Source organism: Helianthus annuus, chromosome 12 (genome assembly GCF_002127325.2).
Source record: "Helianthus annuus cultivar XRQ/B chromosome 12, HanXRQr2.0-SUNRISE, whole genome shotgun sequence".
Classification (NCBI taxonomy): domain Eukaryota; kingdom Viridiplantae; phylum Streptophyta; class Magnoliopsida; order Asterales; family Asteraceae; genus Helianthus; species Helianthus annuus.
The window spans coordinates 2,923,245-2,942,988 of record NC_035444.2 but is presented as its reverse complement, the minus strand read 5'-3'; the positions used below and the strand labels follow the sequence as shown (position 1 = coordinate 2,942,988).

The 19,744-nt window shown below is 35.5% G+C and overlaps 2 protein-coding genes and 1 long non-coding RNA gene across 3 annotated transcripts; all 3 read left to right on the top strand.

Moving 5' to 3' along the window:
• The first annotated feature begins 5,502 nt into the window (after window positions 1–5,502).
• Window positions 5,503–5,971, top strand: LOC110896278 (long chain acyl-CoA synthetase 6, peroxisomal-like). The gene is made up of 3 exons (XM_022143727.2): window positions 5,503–5,572; window positions 5,652–5,740; window positions 5,812–5,971. Exons 1-3 carry the CDS (start codon window positions 5,508–5,510, stop codon window positions 5,943–5,945), a joined length of 288 nt encoding a protein of 95 aa, XP_021999419.1. The 5' UTR covers window positions 5,503–5,507; the 3' UTR covers window positions 5,946–5,971.
• A 2,615-nt stretch (window positions 5,972–8,586) lies between these two features.
• Window positions 8,587–12,456, top strand: LOC110896229. The gene is made up of 2 exons (XM_022143693.1): window positions 8,587–8,929; window positions 9,272–12,456. The coding sequence occupies exons 1-2, from the start codon at window positions 8,587–8,589 to the stop codon at window positions 12,454–12,456; spliced, it is 3,528 nt and encodes a 1,175-aa protein (XP_021999385.1).
• A 3,023-nt stretch (window positions 12,457–15,479) lies between these two features.
• Window positions 15,480–16,453, top strand: LOC118484756. The gene is made up of 3 exons (XR_004874352.1): window positions 15,480–15,535; window positions 15,858–16,069; window positions 16,284–16,453. It is a non-coding gene; the product is annotated as an uncharacterized LOC118484756 (long non-coding RNA).
• The last annotated feature ends 3,291 nt before the right edge of the window (window positions 16,454–19,744 follow it).

Here is a 19,744-nt window from a genome sequence, read left to right as displayed (position 1 = left end):
TATTTGACGGTTGTGTAATGTTAACAAGTTATAATAAAAACTTGAAAAAACAAAGAAAATAGATTTTAGTGTTGATGAGAGATATTTTGAGTGGCACAAGCATACCTAAGTAAAATATTTTTGACAAAAAATTTTAATTGCACCACTATTTGCATTTAACCATAATAAATGTTTACAGGTTAAAAAAGAGGAAAAAATTTAACCATAATAAATGTTTACAGGTTAAAAAAGCAACATGCAAACATAGATATCATATATGCACACTTTACCTGAAATTTACTATTTCTCAAAATGTTCTAAATTATAATATAATATAATATAATATAATATAATATAATATAATATAATATAATATAATATAATATAATATAATATAATATAATATAATATAATATAATATAATATAATATAATATAATATAATATAATATAATATAATATAATATAATATAATATAATATAATATAAATATAATATAATATAATAAATATAATATAATATAATATAATATAATAATATAATATAATATAATATAATATAATATAATATAATATAATATAATATAAATATAATATAATATAATATAATATAATATAATATAATATAATATAATATAATATAATATAATATAATATAATATAATATAATATAATATAATATAATATAATATAATATAATATAATATAATATAATATAATATAATATAATATAATATAATATAATATAATATAATATAATATAATATAATATAATATAATATAATATAATATAATATAATATAATATAATATAATATAATATAATATAATAAAGTAGTAATAATAATAATAATAATAATAATAATAATAATAATAATAATAATATATAAATGTTAAAAAGATGGTGTTAATATTCAGATATTCCTTCCTTCTATCTTTATACATATAGATATATAAAGAGAAGTACCAAAAAATTATGGGAGTAAAATATAATGACATGTGAATAAAATGATACTAAAAAATCCACTTTACATCCATCCTGTTTATCACATTTCCATTAAACTTGTTACGAATAGAGATGATCACTATTTATTAATTACCTCAACATATCATTAACATAGCGGTGATGTAGATGTGATGTAGCCTCCTTGATTGATGCAGTTGTCTCTTAGATATTGCGTAGTTGAGTGCGACCGGGGTTTCATCTCCGTCATAACGCCTCATATATAACTGGGGAACACCGCCTTCTTGGCGCTATGGGCTGGTTTTTCGTGCCCACGCGCGATGAGCATAACGGGTGAAAAGGTAGAGGGTTGTTGGCTTTTTAACCGTTCGAGGGTCAAAATTTAATTCTTCTTTTTAATATTTTCAAACTTGTATAAACCCATTCACTTTATATTTTTATACAACAATCTCACCCCTCATTCTCTTCACTCTCATATACTTAAAAAAAAAGCCAACACTCTTCAAAAAATGCAACCCTCGTTTCGGTCATCCTCGTCCAAGCAGCGGTTTGGAGTAAGACCCGGATAAAAGGCCGGTTCCCAACCAACCCTTTGTTACGGTTCCCACCCGACCAACCCCCTATGGAACCAGGTTTGCCGACTTTCTAGACAACCAAACCGGTTTCATGAACCTCTTGAACCAACCCCTCTCGTTGGACCAAAATCAATTCGGTTTTAATCTGAACCTCAACTTGGGAGGTTATGGGTCCGTCACAAGGTTACAGGCTCGTCACAAGCTTACGGGTCGTCAAAAGGCGAGCCCGAGTATGTCCCGGAAACACAACTGGAGCAAACCGAACGAGGCAAACGTGTGTCACATAAGAAGAAAGACCCAACCGCGAGTCGAAAAGCAAAAAACGTGCAAGTGTGGTCGTCGGACAAGAAGTACGCGTTAGCCCGGGTTTGACTCGACGTATCGGAGGATCCCCAAATTGGTAAGGTTTTTTTATAGACTTTTGATTTTATATTTTTTCTTGTAGCTAACAATCAAAATAAGGTTTTATTTCGGAAACGAATCCGAGAACTATTTTTTAGGCTCATCGGCAAAGAGGAGAGTTATCGGTCAAATGATTCCATATCGGGCAACTGGAGCGATATGAACTCTAAATGAACAAGATTTCAATAGATTTATCAACGTTTTAGAAACGCTTGGAAAGCGGCGAGAGCGATGAGGATATAATTTTGGCGGCTATCATATAATATCAAGCCGAACGAGGGCAATTCTCGTACTTAAGGGTTTAGAAGCTTCTTCGTGCTAGCCCACAGTGGGCCAATGTCACTCCGTTGGGAGGAACGTCTTCAGCAAGGTCGGGAAATAAAAGGCCTTCAAAGAAGTCCAAAACCTCCTATTTCGTTGACCCTGAAACACCAACATCTGACGCGTGAAACATCAACTTAAATGATATTAGCCCGTTGTTTGCGAGGAAGTCTACAGTGAGGCCCATGTGCATAAGCCAATTAGATTTCCTTTGTTCTTTTTTTTATGAATAATTAAAAATATTTTATTCCACGTCGTTCATACTAAAAAAACCCTCTCCGCTTACATGTCACGTACGTGACGTAATAAAGCCCAACAGGTTTTGTTCCACAACATGCAGCCTTAGAAGTAGGATGAAAATACAATCCATTGATTGGTTGAATTAGAGGTGCATGAAAATACTCTTCGACACCCTCTTTACTCCATTTTATTTTACAATTTTCTAAGCTTAAAGACGCTCACGTTTCCTTAATTTTATTTCATAATCTATACTATCTATACTATCTATTAAAGGAGCTTAGGTGATTACATAGAAATGCCTACGTGTCAAGCTCTTAGTTATGCCACATAGTCCAAGATGATGTCATAAATCACAATTTAAAATGTTAATATAATCTTAACTCTAATATAATAAAAGGGAGTTGAAAAAAAAAACGCGGGTGTTTTAAACTTCAAATTCAAAAAACCTAATATAATCTCTCTCAATAAATGTCTCCAAAACCTAAAAAGCATCTTTTTCCCAGAATCCATAATTCAAAATTTAAAACATCTCTCTCACTCACACCTTCTCTTGTGATGAACAATAAACTCAGATCTGGATTCTTTTCCTCAATCCATGACTACACCATGTGTGTGCTTATCAGCAGCACCATGAGAGAGATCAAGACCCATAGTGGATTTGAAATGGGTGAATTACCTGACTAGCGCCGATGATGGCGGCCTCAGATGGATAACAATGGTGAACAGACAAGAATCAGAAGCTGATGTCCGTGGTTTTGCATAATGCGGGAGATGCAATCGCTACAGTGAATTGTTTTACAGAATGGGGGAGATGTCAAAATCAATCAACGGTGGTGGTCGGCCGAATTCGTTTTTGTTCCTCTTGCTATGTTTTAAGAACCGAACTCCGGTATTGATTTTTGAACAACTTTGATTATTGTTTATCTATGAACAATGGTGGGTGAAAAAAAAACTTTGATTATAGTTAGGTTATCTGTCTCGAATTCTGCAACCAATTTCTAGGGTTCTTAGTTTGAATTTGGGGATTTCTGAATATTTGTTTATCTATGAACAATGGTGGGTGAAAAAAAACTTTGATTATAGTTAGGTTATCTGTCTCGAATTCTGCAACCAATTTCTAGGGTTCTTAGTTTGAATTTGGGGATTTCTGAATATTTGTTGATATCATCACGAGTAAAAAACTTTGTTTATATGGATTACATTGTTTATATGTTATTGGTTGTCGTTTTTTGTGATAACATCGCCTATTGCTTTAAGTCAAAGAACTAGACTTGCCTTTGAGAAAACTCGGTGAATACTCTTCAAAAGGTAAAAGGTAAGAGTTCATTCATTTATACGTTATTTCCGAATCTGACCATGTAGATTATAGATATGAATATATGATTGATTATATGAGCTGATATTAACTGGTCGTTGCATTGCTATGTGCATAGGAACTGTGTGCAGTTTTTGTGACAGCTGGCTCAACTGCTCTGCAATGGTATTCACCTTCTGGATTCTTTTTTGGGGTGTCAGCAATTGCTTTAGCAATCAATATGCTCTTCATTTGCGGAATGGTCTTTAATGGTAGGTTCTTACTTCTTATCGAGTTTGATTTTTGTATATTAGTTTTTGTGCCTATCTATATTATTATTAATTATATTTCTGAGTGTGAACTTCTACATGTAACGGTTTGGATGCTGATGAATATGTTCGAATTGCATACAAATTTGCTAATTTTGACTGTATTGAAGTGGGCCCCATTGCTTGCTTACGTGAACCACCAAATCTAAATGATTTGTATCCTAGACAGTCTAGAAGGCAAGTACCAATAGCCTGTTCATTGTAAATATAACATTTTCACAAATAACGTCCAAACGAAATAAAAAGTTTCAGTATTTATGTAGATTTGTGGTGAGATAACAAACAAATTTAGAAGGTCGGAGGTGGTGAAATTTGACACATCAAGCAGTGGCGGAACTAGAAGAAATATTCAGGGGTATCCCAAATTTTTTTACGATACATTTATAGAACATAATATTTTTACCTGTATTACGGGGCGGGGCCGATCCTGAAAATTCAAGTGCCCTGGGTGAGCCAAAAAAGGCCCTTGGGCCTTATCGAATTAAATTTTATAAACTAGTTTTTTTTAAGTTATTAGTATTTAGGTTAACGAATCAATATTGAGCATATCACATTTGAGCTAGGTTTTATGAATTAATATTGGCAATAAGTTTTTAGAAGGAATTAATTAGAATAAAACAAGAAAACTAGAAAATAAAAGAAACCGAATAGTAACACCCGGTAGTTCCTTGATCTCCAGGTTTCTCGCTCGATCTCCATGATTCCGTAGCCTTATCCTATTTAAATTGCCTTCAAAAATCGTGCCAAGCAAGTATCTACGTCTGACTTTAGATTGGGCTAGGTTTATTTTTAATTTTTAGATCGAAATTAAACAATTCAAGAACTCAAGAAGAAAAGAAATAAAGAATGCTCACAACTCACAATCACAATTAGCACAACAATCTAATACACTATTGGATTATTATTTGGTTATTTGGGCTAATTACTATTGGGCTATCATTTGTTTTTTTGGGCTAATATAATCAGTATTATTTGGGCTTGATTTCAGTTTGTAAATTTTTTTTTCAGGGGTGTCCTAGTACTTGTTGAGGGGTGTCCTTAGTATAAAAATCGAAAAAAAAAAATAAAATTTTACACTACCGGAAAAAAGTTGAGCCGTAGCCCGGGCTACGCCCCAATCTACATTAGGTCCGCCCCTGACATCAAGTAACCTAAGAAATAAAAATATTTTGTAAAAAATATGTATATTTAGTTCAGTGGTACATATTTTCATTAGTAATATATTTTTAACACTAGAATAACATGTAAACGAACAAAAAGTTGCGTAACAATTCTCTTTTAAATAATATTTTTATTTTTAAACTCACTTGCCTCTAATATTATTTCGGTTAATCACACAATGACAAATTTGTTAGATTTATGTTGTATTTTCATTTATGTAGGACAACTTGAAATTATTGGATGACATGGCTTTATTAAAACCGACGATTTTCTGCAGTGTTCCTCGGTTATATAACAGAGTATATGATGGGTATGATCAGATGAACAGAATGATTTATTCTGCAATCACCAGTTTATTTAATGCTGACTCAGCCATGTGGTTTTTGCAGCGTTATGAATGCAGTGAAATCATCTGGTGGTTTGAGGGAAAAGTTGTTTAATGCTGCATATAATGCAAAGAGGCAAGCATTACTTAAAGGTAATGTATGGTATTTATCAGTTAAGTTTATATTTTAAGATTTCGGATTGTTATTTTTTATTTTTTTATAGGCAAGAACGCATCTCCAATGTGGGACCGATTAGTATTTGACAAAATAAAAGCCAAACGCGGCGGGCGGGTTCGTTTTATGGTTTCAGGGGCGTCTCCATTGTCTGCTAATGTCATTGATTTTCTTAAAGTGTAAGTTAGTTTTCAATACTTTTTTATCACAAAGGTTATATATTCCTGTTATTAATTCTTTTAACAGAAAAGTAACATGTTTTCATGTGCTTTGGTTGTCCTGTATCATTGTTATTTTTACAATATCCTTTTCTGTTAAGTTATTTTGTTTACCTGTGAGTGTCTAAAACAAAGGATGCCTAACTACGTTTAAAGTGCTCTTCTTGAGTTATATTTTATAACTTTAATTTAATTCTGTTACATGTTATTTTCAGTTTGTTGATTGTATTTTGATGGGATTCTAAGGTAGCCATTGGTTTGTTAGGATTTCATTTACTTTTTTCATATGCATATATTAGGCTTCCCTTAATGCTACTCAGTCCTCTGTTAAAGAGTTTAATTAAGAAGTTGGGTCAATACATTCAAATTACTCGATCTATTTGTGCTCGGTTGTATATTTTGTATGATATGTATTATCTGTAGAAATTGATTAACAGTTTTATATAACTATAGTTTTATACGAATTGTTTCGACGGAGAGTTTGATAAGTTTTACAAATATTTTGAACTGTTTTACACAAGTTTTAGTTTGGTCAATTAAATGTTTGATCATGTTAGTCAATTTCCATTGATTTCGAATCAATTTTCAGTCTAATTTGATCGAGTTTCAGTGTGATTTTTTGTTTTCTGACATGTGCCGAGAAAGATTGTGACTCAGATGATACTTCAGAGGACGATGAGAGGAAAAAAAGAGGTATGTTGTCATTTTGTAAACTCTCTTGATTTGTGTTATATATTGTTGTATAGGTCGGACCAATGTGATATTTTATAGTTTTTAATACAAATGAGAAGTCGGCTTGTCTAAAATTCATCTGGATAATGAAAACCATAATCAGGACAAAACCAAAATTGTGCATTGAAAACAAAACCAAAAAAAATTGAAAAGATGAAAACCATACCTAAAATCAGGATAATGAAACAGAAGTAGGAGGGTCGTAGACAAAGTCAACGACTGAAGAAAATCAAGATACATACAACAAGAATTTAAGAAATTAAATCTTGATATATATGTGGATGACTCACAACAACCATGTGTAAGATACTATGATCACCATCAAATGTAACTTACAAAGAATCAATAAAATGCTAATAAAACATTAGAATCAATTGATCAAACAACTACACTTGAGTCTGTAAGACTACCATATTGAGTGTTGTTGCCCCTAATGTAGCTTTCGACTTTAGCCCTAGAATATCTACAAGTACCAAACAATCTTAATTTAATTAAAATTAAGGAAAAAGTTACCCGTGTTTGTTGAAACTGTTTCGCTTCCAAAATTGTTAAAATCAACACGTAAATGAACATTAAACAGATCATCCATGGTACCAAACAACAATCTTAAGAAAAAAATTTAGATGAAATATTTTCTAATTTATCGAAAATGGAACACCGTCTCTTTATCTTCAAACTCATGAAAAGATGTAAAAGTAAACTGTGATAAAAAAATTAATACTTATAAAATATGAAGTATTAAGAAAGTAGCAATTACATATAAAAAAGAAAACTAAACAGACACATCTAACTCTAATTGCAAGAATCAAGGAACTTTAACTTCAACTCCATGGAGCACTGAACCTCTCGGTGTATCTCATTGATCTTTCTCATGAACTCCAGGTCTCTTTCTCCACATTCTATATTACTCGCAACACACAGGTCACGAACGGAAGTAGTCGGCATCGCCCTCAAGTCCCTCGAAACCTGGTCTCTTGTCAGCAGACCAACTTCCAGTCCGTTAAAACACCTCTTCAACTCTTGAAGAGTAGACCTATCAGCCAAAACTTGGTCTTCGATTTGTTTAATAAAGCGTTGCTTGAAATCGTCAGATTTTGCAGAAGTATATGACTCCATTTTAATATATTTATAAAAACTAAGGCAAAACAATAATAGTTGCTCTTCTGTTTCACTGAATGAATCTGTTTTGATGAAAAAACTTTTTATTGGCAATGCTATTAGACCATAGGTAATGGTTAATGCCCACTAAGGGGCATTTTCACCACATCATCATCATAATGCCCTTTTAAAAAAGGTTTAATGGTTAATGCCCATTTCATTTATTACTTTCCATTATTTTTCTTCTCTTTGGGCATTATTATAGAAATGTCCCTCACTCTTCATGCCCTTATAATGCCCATGAGTAATGGTGTAAGGGCATTATCAAAATCTTTCATGCCCTTATAAAGCCCCATTACATATGGTCTTATATAGTATATGTAACAGGTCAAAGGTCAACTTTAAAGGCAAACATTAAATAAACATTTATACTTAAAAACCATGTACATTTAATGATTTAAGAGTCAAAAACGTGTATATGGGAAATGCCTGTTCAGTTATCCTATTAACTATTTTAATGTAAAACCTTTGAAAAATGAGTTTTCATGGGAAAACAAGTAAAATTAAATATGTAGAAAACCAAGGAACAAAATTGAAACCTTCAAAAAAAGGTTATCATAATTAGGAGATGTCTCTTCATTTACCCTATCAAACATTTTAAACACTATAAAGCATCATTATTAGTTTACTTGAAAACATCAACACTTCAATTTCAAAAAAAAAAAAAAACGTTCATCCTAAAACAAATCGTCCAAAAACACTTACATTCTTCCTAAATGGCGAGGAAAACCTTCTATCACTGGTCCGATACTACTGATCTTAAAATCGAATTTTCAACCTGGTCACTCCAAGAACAGAGAAATGCTGAAGAACTCAACCAAAAAGTTGCTATGGTTAGTGATAAATATTATAAGCAAACCTGGAATAGCATTGCACTGCTGGATGAAGTTGCCTCTTCTACTCCAACAGAGTTTAAAGAAAAAGCAGAAGAGTTTATTACAAATTTGCTGAAACAGGATCAGAAGACCTGTGATATGCTAGCTGATCTACAAAGTAAAACAAAAAACGAAATTGCATGGAAGAAGGCGAGAGAACGAGATATTCTATTAAGTGTTAATTGTAATGTTTAATTTTTAATTTTTATTATTTTTCAAAATCATAATTTTATAATACTATGGTTCAATATTGAATATTCAAAGTTTCGAAATCAGAATTTTGCAATTTCAGTTTTACCAGTTTTTTTTATCCAAGATTGCTACTGGTTGGTACAATGGTCTTGATGCGGACCAGTCTCGTGATAACCAAACAAGAGGCTAGGACCGGCCCGGGATCGTTTTAAGTTCCGACCAAGTCTCGTTCCTTTTATTTATTTCCGTTTGTTTTTTTTAATAATTTCCGGATGTTTTTTTTATTTGGTTAATTGTTAGGTTTGAATTTTAGTTTATATTTATCTTGGTTTAGTTTGTTTAAAACCTGGAGATTTGGTTGGAATAGATTTGGTGAATTTTGAAAACTTGTTTTTTCTCTCTTTGGAACGAACAATCGTTCTTGTGAATTCCGGTTGGCCGGATCACGGTTTACCGTCATCATCGTCTTGGTTGGCCAAGGGTGGTGCCGCTAGGGTTAAGCCTAGGTTATTTTGTATCGAATCCTATCAAGTGGTATTCAGAGACCAGGGATTTCTCAGCATGTCAGGCCAGGGTCCGGTTTTCCGTCCGCAGCCTCATCGCCGGCCACCTGCCGACGATCATGAAATCTATCCACGTGATGCTGAGATTGAAAGATTGCGCCAGAGGATTCGGGATTTGGAAGCTCATCCGTTCGATCGTCTCGGTGATCCGGACGAGACTACCGTCACCGATTCCGACTATGACGACCACGAGCATAATGTTTTTGCCGATGGTCGTTATCGCCGTTCACCGCCTCGCCGTCGTCACAGATCACCGCCGCCGCCACCACAGGCACAACAACCTGATCCGCTTCGGGCTCTCGGGTTTAGACTGGAGGTTCCGGAATTTGAGGGGAAAGTTCAAGCCGATGACTTTCTCGAATGGCTTCAAACGGTCGAGCGTGTTTTTGACATACGAGAGGTTCCCGAGGACTTGAAGGTAAAATTAGTTGCTCTTAAATTTCGTAAACATGCGTCTATATGGTGGGAACACGTGCAAGCAAAACGTAGACGGGAGGGTAAAAGGAAAGTACGTACGTGGGAAAAATTACGTTCTTTGATGAAAAAGAAATTTTTGCCAGTGACTCACAAGCAGGATACGTACTTGGACTACCATAACTTGTGTCAGGGTTCATTATCGGTTGAGGATTTCATTGGGGAATTTGAACGCCTGCGTTTATGTTGTGACATGGAAGAAGACGAAAAACAAATAATTGCGCGGTTCTTGGGTGGGTTACGAACCGATCTTTCAGATGTTGTCTACTTACAGCAGTATTTCACGTTTGACGACGTATGTCGGCTTGCTTTACGCGTCGAAAAACAGCTTCTCGCCAAGCCCACACCTGCAAGCCGATTTGCACCCACAACCAGGCCCACTGTTGTTTCGCAGCCCACTGTTTCGGCCCAAAATGCCGCTGCCAAGCCCAATGCTAAAGCCGATACTCGACAGCAGCCCACTGCATCGGTTCCAGCATCCAGTACGGCCCATTTACGTTGTTACAAGTGTCAGGGCTTCGGTCACCTCAAGCGTGATTGTCCGAATATGCAGGTTTTGGCACTCATTGCTGATCCGGATAACCAGTCGGACCATGAGGAGGGCCAACCCGAGCTTCTTCTTCCGGATCGAGGGGAGTTACTCGTCACTAGGCGTTTGTTACACATCACCGTGAACGACCCTGATGACATGGCATGGCTTCGCCACAACATTTTTAAAACCCAATGTACTGCAAAAGGGAAGGTGTGTTCCGTTATCATAGATGGGGGTAGCTGCGAAAACATGGTTTCAACGACGATGGTAGAAAAACTTAACTTGCCCACTCAGGATCACCCGGATCCTTATCAGTTGTCTTGGCTCCGAAAAGGTAGTGTTGTTCGCGTTACAAAAAAATGTTTGGTTGCTTTAACGATTGGTAATAAGTATGCGGATGAAATATGGTGCGAAGTGATTCCCATGGATGCTTGTCATGTTTTGTTGGGTCGACCATGGTTATACGATAGGCGGGTTAAACACGACGGTTTCCGCAATACTTACACTTTTAAAAAAGACGGCCTATATGTCACACTTGCTCCACTTAACCCAAAAGACGAACCGCCACCGCCGATTGCGTCCAAATCGGAATTTGTGGGTCTCACTCGGGTTTTGCCCACGTCGGTCGTTTTCGGGCTTGTGGTCACGGAGGTCAACCCCGCCGTGCATGAGCCACCCGAAGCCGTTTCCCCGTTGATTACCGAGTTCGCGGATATCTTTCCCAAGGATATCCCTCACGGGTTACCTCTCATGCGGGATATTCAACATTGTATCGACTTCTTTCCGGGTTCCACTATCCCTAATAAACCGGCGTATAGGATGAACCCAAAAGAATTCGAAGAACTACACAAACAGGTCAAAGAACTCTTGGACAAAGGGTTGATCCGGGAAAGCATGAGCCCTTGTGCGGTCCCGGCTTTATTGGTTCCTAAACCTGGAGGTGCTTTTCGGATGTGTGTGGATAGCCGAGCGGTTAACAAAATCATGATTAAATATCGGTTCCCAATCCCCCGTTTTGACGATATGTTGGACCAACTGCATGGATCCACTATTTTTTCTAAACTTGATTTGCGGAGTGGCTATCATCAAATACGTATGAGACCGGGGGATGAGTGGAAGACGGCATTCAAAACTAGAGATGGTTTGTACAAGTGGCTTGTTATGCCTTTCGGGCTTTCGAATGCACCAAGCACGTTCATGCGGCTTATGAATCACATCTTCAAACACCTTATCGGTAAGTTCGTTGTGGTTTATTTCGATGATATATTGGTCTTTAGTCGTTCGTCGGACCAACATTTGACTCACTTACGGGCGGTTTTCACAATCCTACGCGAACAAAAGCTTTACGCCAATTCAAAAAAATGTCAATTTTTCGCCGAAGAAGTGAAGTTTTTGGGCTATTTGGTGTCAAAAGACGGTATTCGGATGGACCCCATTAAAACCGAGTCCATAACATCTTGGCCAATTCCAACGCCTTTCCACGAGGTGCGTAGTTTTCATGGGTTGGCGTCGTTTTACCGCCGCTTTATTAAAGATTTTAGTACTATTGTCGCGCCTATCACCGAATGTTTGAAGAAATCAAAGTTTATTTGGACCGACGAAGCTCAAAAATCTTTTGAGAGTTTAAAAAAGGCGGTCACGAAAACCCCAGTTTTAGCTTTACCGAGTTTTGACCAAGTTTTTCAAGTGGAATGTGATGCTTCCGGGTTGGGAATTGGAGCCGTTTTAAGCCAAGGATCGAGACCGATTGCGTTTTTTAGTGAAAAATTTAACGAAACTCGCCGTCGGTATAGCACTTATGATAAAGAATTTTATGCTATTGTGCGAAGCCTTGAGTATTGGCGCCACTATTTGTTGCCAAACGACTTTATTTTATACTCCGACCACCAGGCACTAAAATACATTCAAGGGCAAGCAAATTTAAACCCGAGACATGCTAAATGGGTCTAAATGCTCCAAGACTTCTTTTTTGTTATTCGTCACAAGCCGGGCACTTCAAATTCTGTCGCCGATGCGTTAAGTCGGAGACCGAACAATCTTTTGACCACCGTCGCTACTTCCACCGACCTACCGGCATTCGAACATTTATACCCGGAGGACCCCGATTTTCGTTCGATATGGGCAGCGTGTGCCATCGGCCCTTTCCGGGATTTTTTTGTTCGCGAGGGGCGTTTATACAAAGCCGGACGTTTATGCTTGCCTTTTTCTTCGATCCGGGAAGCTGTTATTAGCGAGTGCCATAGGGGGGCATTAGCGGGACATTTTGGAAGAAACAAAACTATGATGGCTGTCCAAGAACGTTTTTTTTTGCCAAGATTGGTGCGGGATGTGGCGAAAGTTGTCGCTCGTTGCCGGGTTTGTCACATAGCCAAAACGCACCATACCAATCAGGGCTTGTACACCCCACTACCTACTCCCAATGCTCTGTGGGAGGATGTTTCTCTTGATTTCGTACTTGGTTTACCGCTAACGCAAAGAAAAAAAGACTCTATTTTGGTTGTGGTTGACAGGTTTTCGAAGATGGCTCATTTCATTCCGTGTGCCAAGACGTTCGATGCTTCACAAGTGGCGCGCTTATATTTTTCCGAGGTTGTTCGTTTACATGGTGTCCCAAAAATGATAACTTCGGACCGGGATGTCAAGTTCATAAGTCATTTCTGGCGGACGCTTTGGAAACGTTTGGGGGCTAAATTACAATTCAGCACTTCACACCACCCCCAAACTGACGGTCAGACGGAAGTTACGAATAGGAGCCTTGGAAATTTACTTCGTTCGTTGGTGGGTGATAGCCCGAAACAGTGGGATCTTATTTTACCTCAGGCCGAGTTTGCTTATAACAGGTCTTCGCATTCTGCTACGGGTCGAAGCCCATTTTTTGTGGTGTATGGTCGTAATCCTTTTACGCCTTTGGACTTAGCCGCTCAGTTGGATGGTCATCCTATTAGCGCCGAAGGTGATGCGAGGGCCAAGTATATTAAAAGTGTTCATGCGGAGGTGAAAGAAAAGATTGTGGAGCATAATCTCAAGTATCAAGCGGCAGCGAACAAACATCGGAAAAAGGTGCTTTTTGACGTGGGGGATCTCGTTTGGGTTTACTTAAGGCCGGAGAGGTTTCCTTCGGGCCGGTTTGGCAAGCTTCGGCCCAGAGCCGATGGTCCATTTCGTGTCATTCAACGGGTTAATGATAATGCTTACAAGCTTGATTTGCCGGGTCATTATAACGTATCTGCCACGTTTAATGTTGCTGATTTGTCTCCATACACTCCGGAGGATGAAGTTGGTGTTGACTCGGGGACGAGTCAAATTTTAGAGGGGGAGGATGATGCGGACCAGTCTCGTGATAACCAAACAAGTGGCTAGGACCGGCCCGGGATCGTTTTAAGTTCCGACCAAGTCTCGTTCCTTTTATTTATTTCCGTTTGTTTTTTTTTAATAATTTCCGGATGTTTTTTTTATTTGGTTAATTGTTAGGTTTGAATTTTAGTTTATCTTTATCTTGGTTTAGTTTGTTTAAAACCTGGAGATTTGGTTGGAATAGATTTGGTGAATTTTGAAAACTTGTTTTTTCTCTCTTTGGAACGAACAATCGTTCTTGTGAATTCCGGTTGGCCGGATCACGGTTTACCGTCATCATCGTCTTGGTTGGCCAAGGGTGGTGCCGCTAGGGTTAAGCCTAGGTTATTTTGTATCGAATCCTATCAGGTCTTATTGTAAATTTCTTTTATCCAAGATTGCTACTGGTTGGTTTAATGAAGACGTCAATGGACCTAATTATAATTTTGGAACCCAAACATGCTACAGGTTTATTTAATAAAGATTGAGTTATCTGATATTAGTTTTGATGCAGTACAAGCAGTGGAAGTTGACCGGGAGGTGGGTACAAAGGAAAATTTTATGTTTGTTTCGTTAAGAATATTTCTACATAGTTGTTTTGGTTTTATATAAAATTTTCTACTTTCTATGACGTGTTGTTTCGTTAAAATTTTCTGTTTGTTTTGTTAAGAATATTTCTACTTTCGATGACAGTGACGTTGGGGCAAAGATGACATCAAGTTTATCCCTAAAGTCTAATTTATTTCTGCCAATGGGTAAAGAAGATGACAAGGAACGGTTTAGTCACATGGTATTGGTTAGAAATCTTGAACCGCTTATAAAAAATAATGAAGTAGAGACTGAAGTTAATGTTAAAGAACAGTGAAGTGTCTTGTGAGTTTTACATGAACCCGTTTTTTTCGAATCTTTTATATGATTTGGATATGTTCTTGCATAGTGCCTTCATGAAGTTTATTAATATATGTTTTTCGAAAACCACACTTGGGATTTCTTGCTTTGAGGTTTTATAATATTCTATTTACCGAACTGATTTACTTCCTTTATCTCTAATAACCGTCCCTTTTTTATTAAAGAATTTCATGATTAATTGTTGGTTAGGATTTACGTTCCTAGGTTTATGTTTGGAATATGATATTGGAATTGCTTTGGCTAGAAGTGACTCAAATGAGGGACTTATCGTTATTCTTCCTGATGTAGTAGCTTCTGCTCATTTATTTGGTTTAACCAATGTAAGTTTTTGTTGAGTTGTTGGATATTGGTTAACTTTAAGAACCATTTTTCTGTTTGACAAGAATGCTCAATTACATGCTTAAATTTTTCAAACTACTGATTGTATCATCGACATTATAAACTTGGGTTGACTTTCATAAGATAAAGTTCCTGTTGTAGGCTTACCTCAAGTGATTGTTGAAAGGGAACCGATGGTCCGAGCATTAAAGCCCATTGAGTATCCTCCGTTATGGTTGCTTCCACGTCAACTGGGACCTACATAGTAATTGGAGTACAAGCATTCTAACTTTGTTAATCTTATTGTTGAAGGGGAACCGATGGTCCGAGCATTAGGTTCAATTATCCTTCTTTATTCTGCCACTATTTCCGGTAATTGGAGTACAAGCATTCTAACTTTGTTAATCGTGAAGCAGGCCCCACGGCTGCTTAGATTCAAACAACTACGGCCAGAGTCCGTCTTTCTCAGGTACCAGTTCAATATTTCTCTTTTGTTCTCTAAATCATAAGTTTGGTACTTGATGAGGTTGTTGAAAATTCATGAATTTGATGAGTTATTTTATCTGATATCTAAAATAAGAGACTAAGTGCTTGTAACAAGAGAACAGTCAAAAAATGCTTTGGGTCAACTAAGGGGCAACTAAGATAATGTCACTATATTTCTTGTATACAAAATGCGCGCAGTTGATGGTTTTCATCAACTTATGTAGTTTTCATTATCTGCATATTATAAAGGGTTAGTGGGTTGCTCATTTTTTTTTGCTGAAAATGGAATTTGATGTATGAAACAGTGGGAAGCAGTGGTTCTTTCTCTTTGCTTGATTTCCCTAATGTATATTGGGTCGTTTATACTCAAAATTGTTTCAATTCAGAGCTTGTGGGCTAAACATGGGGACCGTCAGATAGATATATCATTTCATGGCTTAAAGAGTGGCTTTAAAACCTCATCAACTGGATGGTTTCAGGTGTTTACAATAATTCAGTTTGGAGAATGTATATTATGGTCAGTTTGCTATTTTAGTTATTTTTAAAGTTTCAATTACTTTTGATCAACTAAGCGGTTTCACATTATATGTGAAAAAAGGTATTTTTCTTTTTCTTTTTTAACATTGAGCAAGCATTTGTATATACTCATCGATGCCATTATGAGTAAATTTTAGCCCTAATCTTGCATATTGTTAATGTAGAATGACATCATTATTTGATTTACATTTCAGTTCTATATCTAAGAAAGTCACCGCAATTCCGCTTCTGGTCTACTGCCGAAATTTAAAGCAAGTAATAGCAGCCCGTCGTTTACTTCTATCGAGAAATCAGGACATATTGATTCAAGAGGGCATCATGGAGGATCATATCTTCTATTGACCATAAGAAAGAGAGCCGTGAGAATGAAGATCATGTCAAGCTAATTAAGGACTATAGGGCGAGAAACGAGACCGAACTAAGCAAAATTTATGACGGATCATTTGTTTAACATTGTTTTATAAAGATATATAACTAAACACAAAGAATTTAAATAATATATTATAATATGTTTTTTAGTATTTGATTCCGATTGTTATTAGAACAAATCCGTGTATTCACACGAGTATACACCTAGTTTGTTTTAAAGCATACACATGCTCTTGTATTATTAAATATCTTACATCATTATTACATTATATGGTTTCTCTACTCACTTTAATAATTTTGGCATTCTATATTTAGAGTTAATTTCACAATATTTTGTTTTTCTCATATCTTTAAAATATAATACTTTTTTAATTTGTTATTGGTTTCTTTACTCACTTTAGTAATTTTAGCATTCTAATATTTAGAGTTAATTTCACAATATTTTGTTTTCTCATATCTTTTAAAATATAATACTCTTTTAATCTGTTATGAGATTGTTTCATGCCTATTTGCATTTTGGTAAAAATTTATTCAGAACAAGTTATCCTACATTTCGACATAAATTTTCGTCAGGATCGAGTCCGGTTAGGTATGATGTGTTTTTGACTTTTTTTTTAATACGCTTTAGTATTTGTGAACTCTCAATTTTATTACGACTTAACTGTTTATTGATTTTATATTGATAATCGGACCGACGCAACTTCATACGCTTTGGCATTTCACCTACTAAAAACAAAAAAAGACCAAGGAATAGCTCTATCACAATGACTTATTCATATAAACTCTTCCAAATATGAAATTTAATATTGTTTTCAATAACGAATCACATTGCGACTTTATTTGGGTTTGGTCTTGGAGATAGACATTTCATTCTCGACATATCCTTTACCTTTTTCCCTTTGTTTTGATGGTTACCCTCCTTCGCCTAATATTCAGGACTCACGTTTTTAGGTTCTCAAACTACTTTACTTAGATTGTTATCGGAATATTCCCTTCAACGTGACTAGAATATTGTAAGTATTTAGATGTTCAATATTAAGGTATGAGACAATTGATTTGATATGAATGACATGATACCTAATTTGTAAAACGGTGTACGATGTTGTTTTACAAAATCATATTGTGTAAAATTCTACAAAATCATGTTTTATAAACGTTCCTCATGGTGTGACATGTATTCACTCAAAATGATCATGCATAACATGTTAAAAACGTATTCGGTATATTAGAGATGGTTTAGGTTCCTGTAAAAAAGGACATATTTCATGAGAAATATGAGAAGACATGGAAATTGATATGTGGGCATCCAGGGCCGGCTCCATAGGCTTGGCAACCTAGGCACGGGCCTAGGGTCACCAAAAAGTAAGGGCCTCCAAATTTTTAGAAAGTTTTTATATATACTATATGTATGTATTAGGCCCAAATAAATACGTTTATTTCAAAACTAAACTGATTTTTCATTCAAGGGGTTCAAAATAAATATTATTTAGCAAACAAAGGTCAAGTTTCAAAACTCATTTCGCCTTGATTTCAAACTATTACAACACAACGACCATCAACCTAATCATCAATATTTAGCGGTCTAATGCCCATAAATACAGCCGCAATCATCGCTCTCACTTCCCATCGCAACCTGCTTTCAATTTCTAGGCTATCGGCTATCACTAGACGAAAAAAGTAAGGGCCATCACTCATTGCGTTGGGATTGGAGGAGAGTTTATCGGCGAAATTAGGGCCCCTACTTCATAGTTCGCTTAGGATCTCCAAAAACGTAGGAACGGCCCTGTGGGCATCATATTTTGGACTTAGACATGATATTTTGAGTTGTTTTGTCAAGAAAAATACTAAACATAACAATTTAAAACACAATGCAATGAATTCTAAGCTTAAAACTTAAAACATCATTCCAAAAACGTTAAGTAGTGTGTTTTAAGTGTTAATAAATTTCATGCATATAACACATTGTATTGTGTTTTAAATTGTCATGTTTAGTGTTTTTCTTGCAAAAAGAACCCAAAACATCATGTCTAAGCCCAAAATATGATGTCCACATGTTAATTTTATGTCTTCCCACACTTCTTAGGAAAAAAGTCACTTTTATAGGAAACTCATTTATAGGTTTTATTGTTATATTATAATCATAATTAAAAATAATACGACTAGATTAGATTTTCTTTGTAATTATCATATTCTTATAAATAGTTGATAATAACACACAATATCTTAAGGGGTTTTAATTATTCTATATGGTATTAGAGGCTCAGATTCCTACCTTCCTCTTTTCAATCCCTTGTATCCTTCTCCGTACTACCAAATCTTAGTCGTTTTCAATCCTTGTACAACCAACTCGTTTTTCATGAATATGAAAATACGATTTGATATTTGCATAAATATTTAGTAACAAGTATATGTATAGTTGTAACTAAAGTGCACCTTCAAAGTTTATGTTAAAGCATGCACATTAGACGTTTGTTGTATTTTGGATTTACCAGTTGTTAACAAGGACAAAGATGACCAAAAAAGAGAATGAGTGCATAAAATTGAGCACACACTATTCATGAATTTTCACAACTGATGGTCGAAAATAGATCAGATAAAAATACACATTATAACGTGTAAAACTGAAACTTTAAAGTTAAATGGTGTCTCCCACTCACTTGATCTTAGGTCTCCTCGTGTGCATAGTCATGTCAAGGCTCAACTCGTTTTATATACTTCCACACACCTGAATACGACATGTGTTTCTGTTCGAGTTTAATTTTTAAAATTGACTTATCTTCGAGTTAAATTTTTTTTTTCGAGTATGATTAACTTATCTGAATTCAATGTATCTAAACCTTGATATAAACATGATTTATACATGGAATTATTAGTTTAAAGTTCTACTTGAATACATTGATAAACGTTGGTGGATGCTATAGAAAGAAAAAAAGTCATGATTGTCTTTTGATACCCATATAAACCTCCCTCGGTTAAACATACGTGGGATGTTTTGTCTTTTTTAAAAATGTGAATGAGATAAAACCTACCTTAGTACTTGTTGAGTTGTTTCCTACTTTTGATCATATTAAAATTGGAATTATTTTGATTTGGATTTGCATGTGGTAACTATTTCAACTACCTCCATTATTTCAAGTCAAATTTATATGTTATACACCCCCATAGTTATGATATCAGTTATTTATATATAACTTCTGTTTATTATTGTTAAAGTTCAAGATTCAAACTTCACACTTTTTTGTGCAAGTGTAAACTGTTATTTTACATAAAATGTGAAACTTTTGTA

What these genes read in the sequence shown, in the direction of transcription:
- LOC110896278 (XM_022143727.2), top strand. Translation starts at nt 5,508, where the DNA reads ATGGCTTTATTAAAACCGACGATTTTCTGCAGTGTTCCTCGGTTATAT. An exon ending in TATAACAGAGTATATGATGG is followed by an intron (nt 5,573 to 5,651) that starts GTATGATCAGAT and finishes TGGTTTTTGCAG; the next exon opens with CGTTATGAATGCAGTGAAAT. An exon ending in GAGGCAAGCATTACTTAAAG is followed by an intron (nt 5,741 to 5,811) that starts GTAATGTATGGT and finishes ATTTTTTTATAG; the next exon opens with GCAAGAACGCATCTCCAATG.
- LOC110896229 (XM_022143693.1), top strand. Translation starts at nt 8,587, where the DNA reads ATGGCGAGGAAAACCTTCTATCACTGGTCCGATACTACTGATCTTAAA. An exon ending in TATTCTATTAAGTGTTAATT is followed by an intron (nt 8,930 to 9,271) that starts GTAATGTTTAAT and finishes ATCTTGGTTTAG; the next exon opens with TTTGTTTAAAACCTGGAGAT.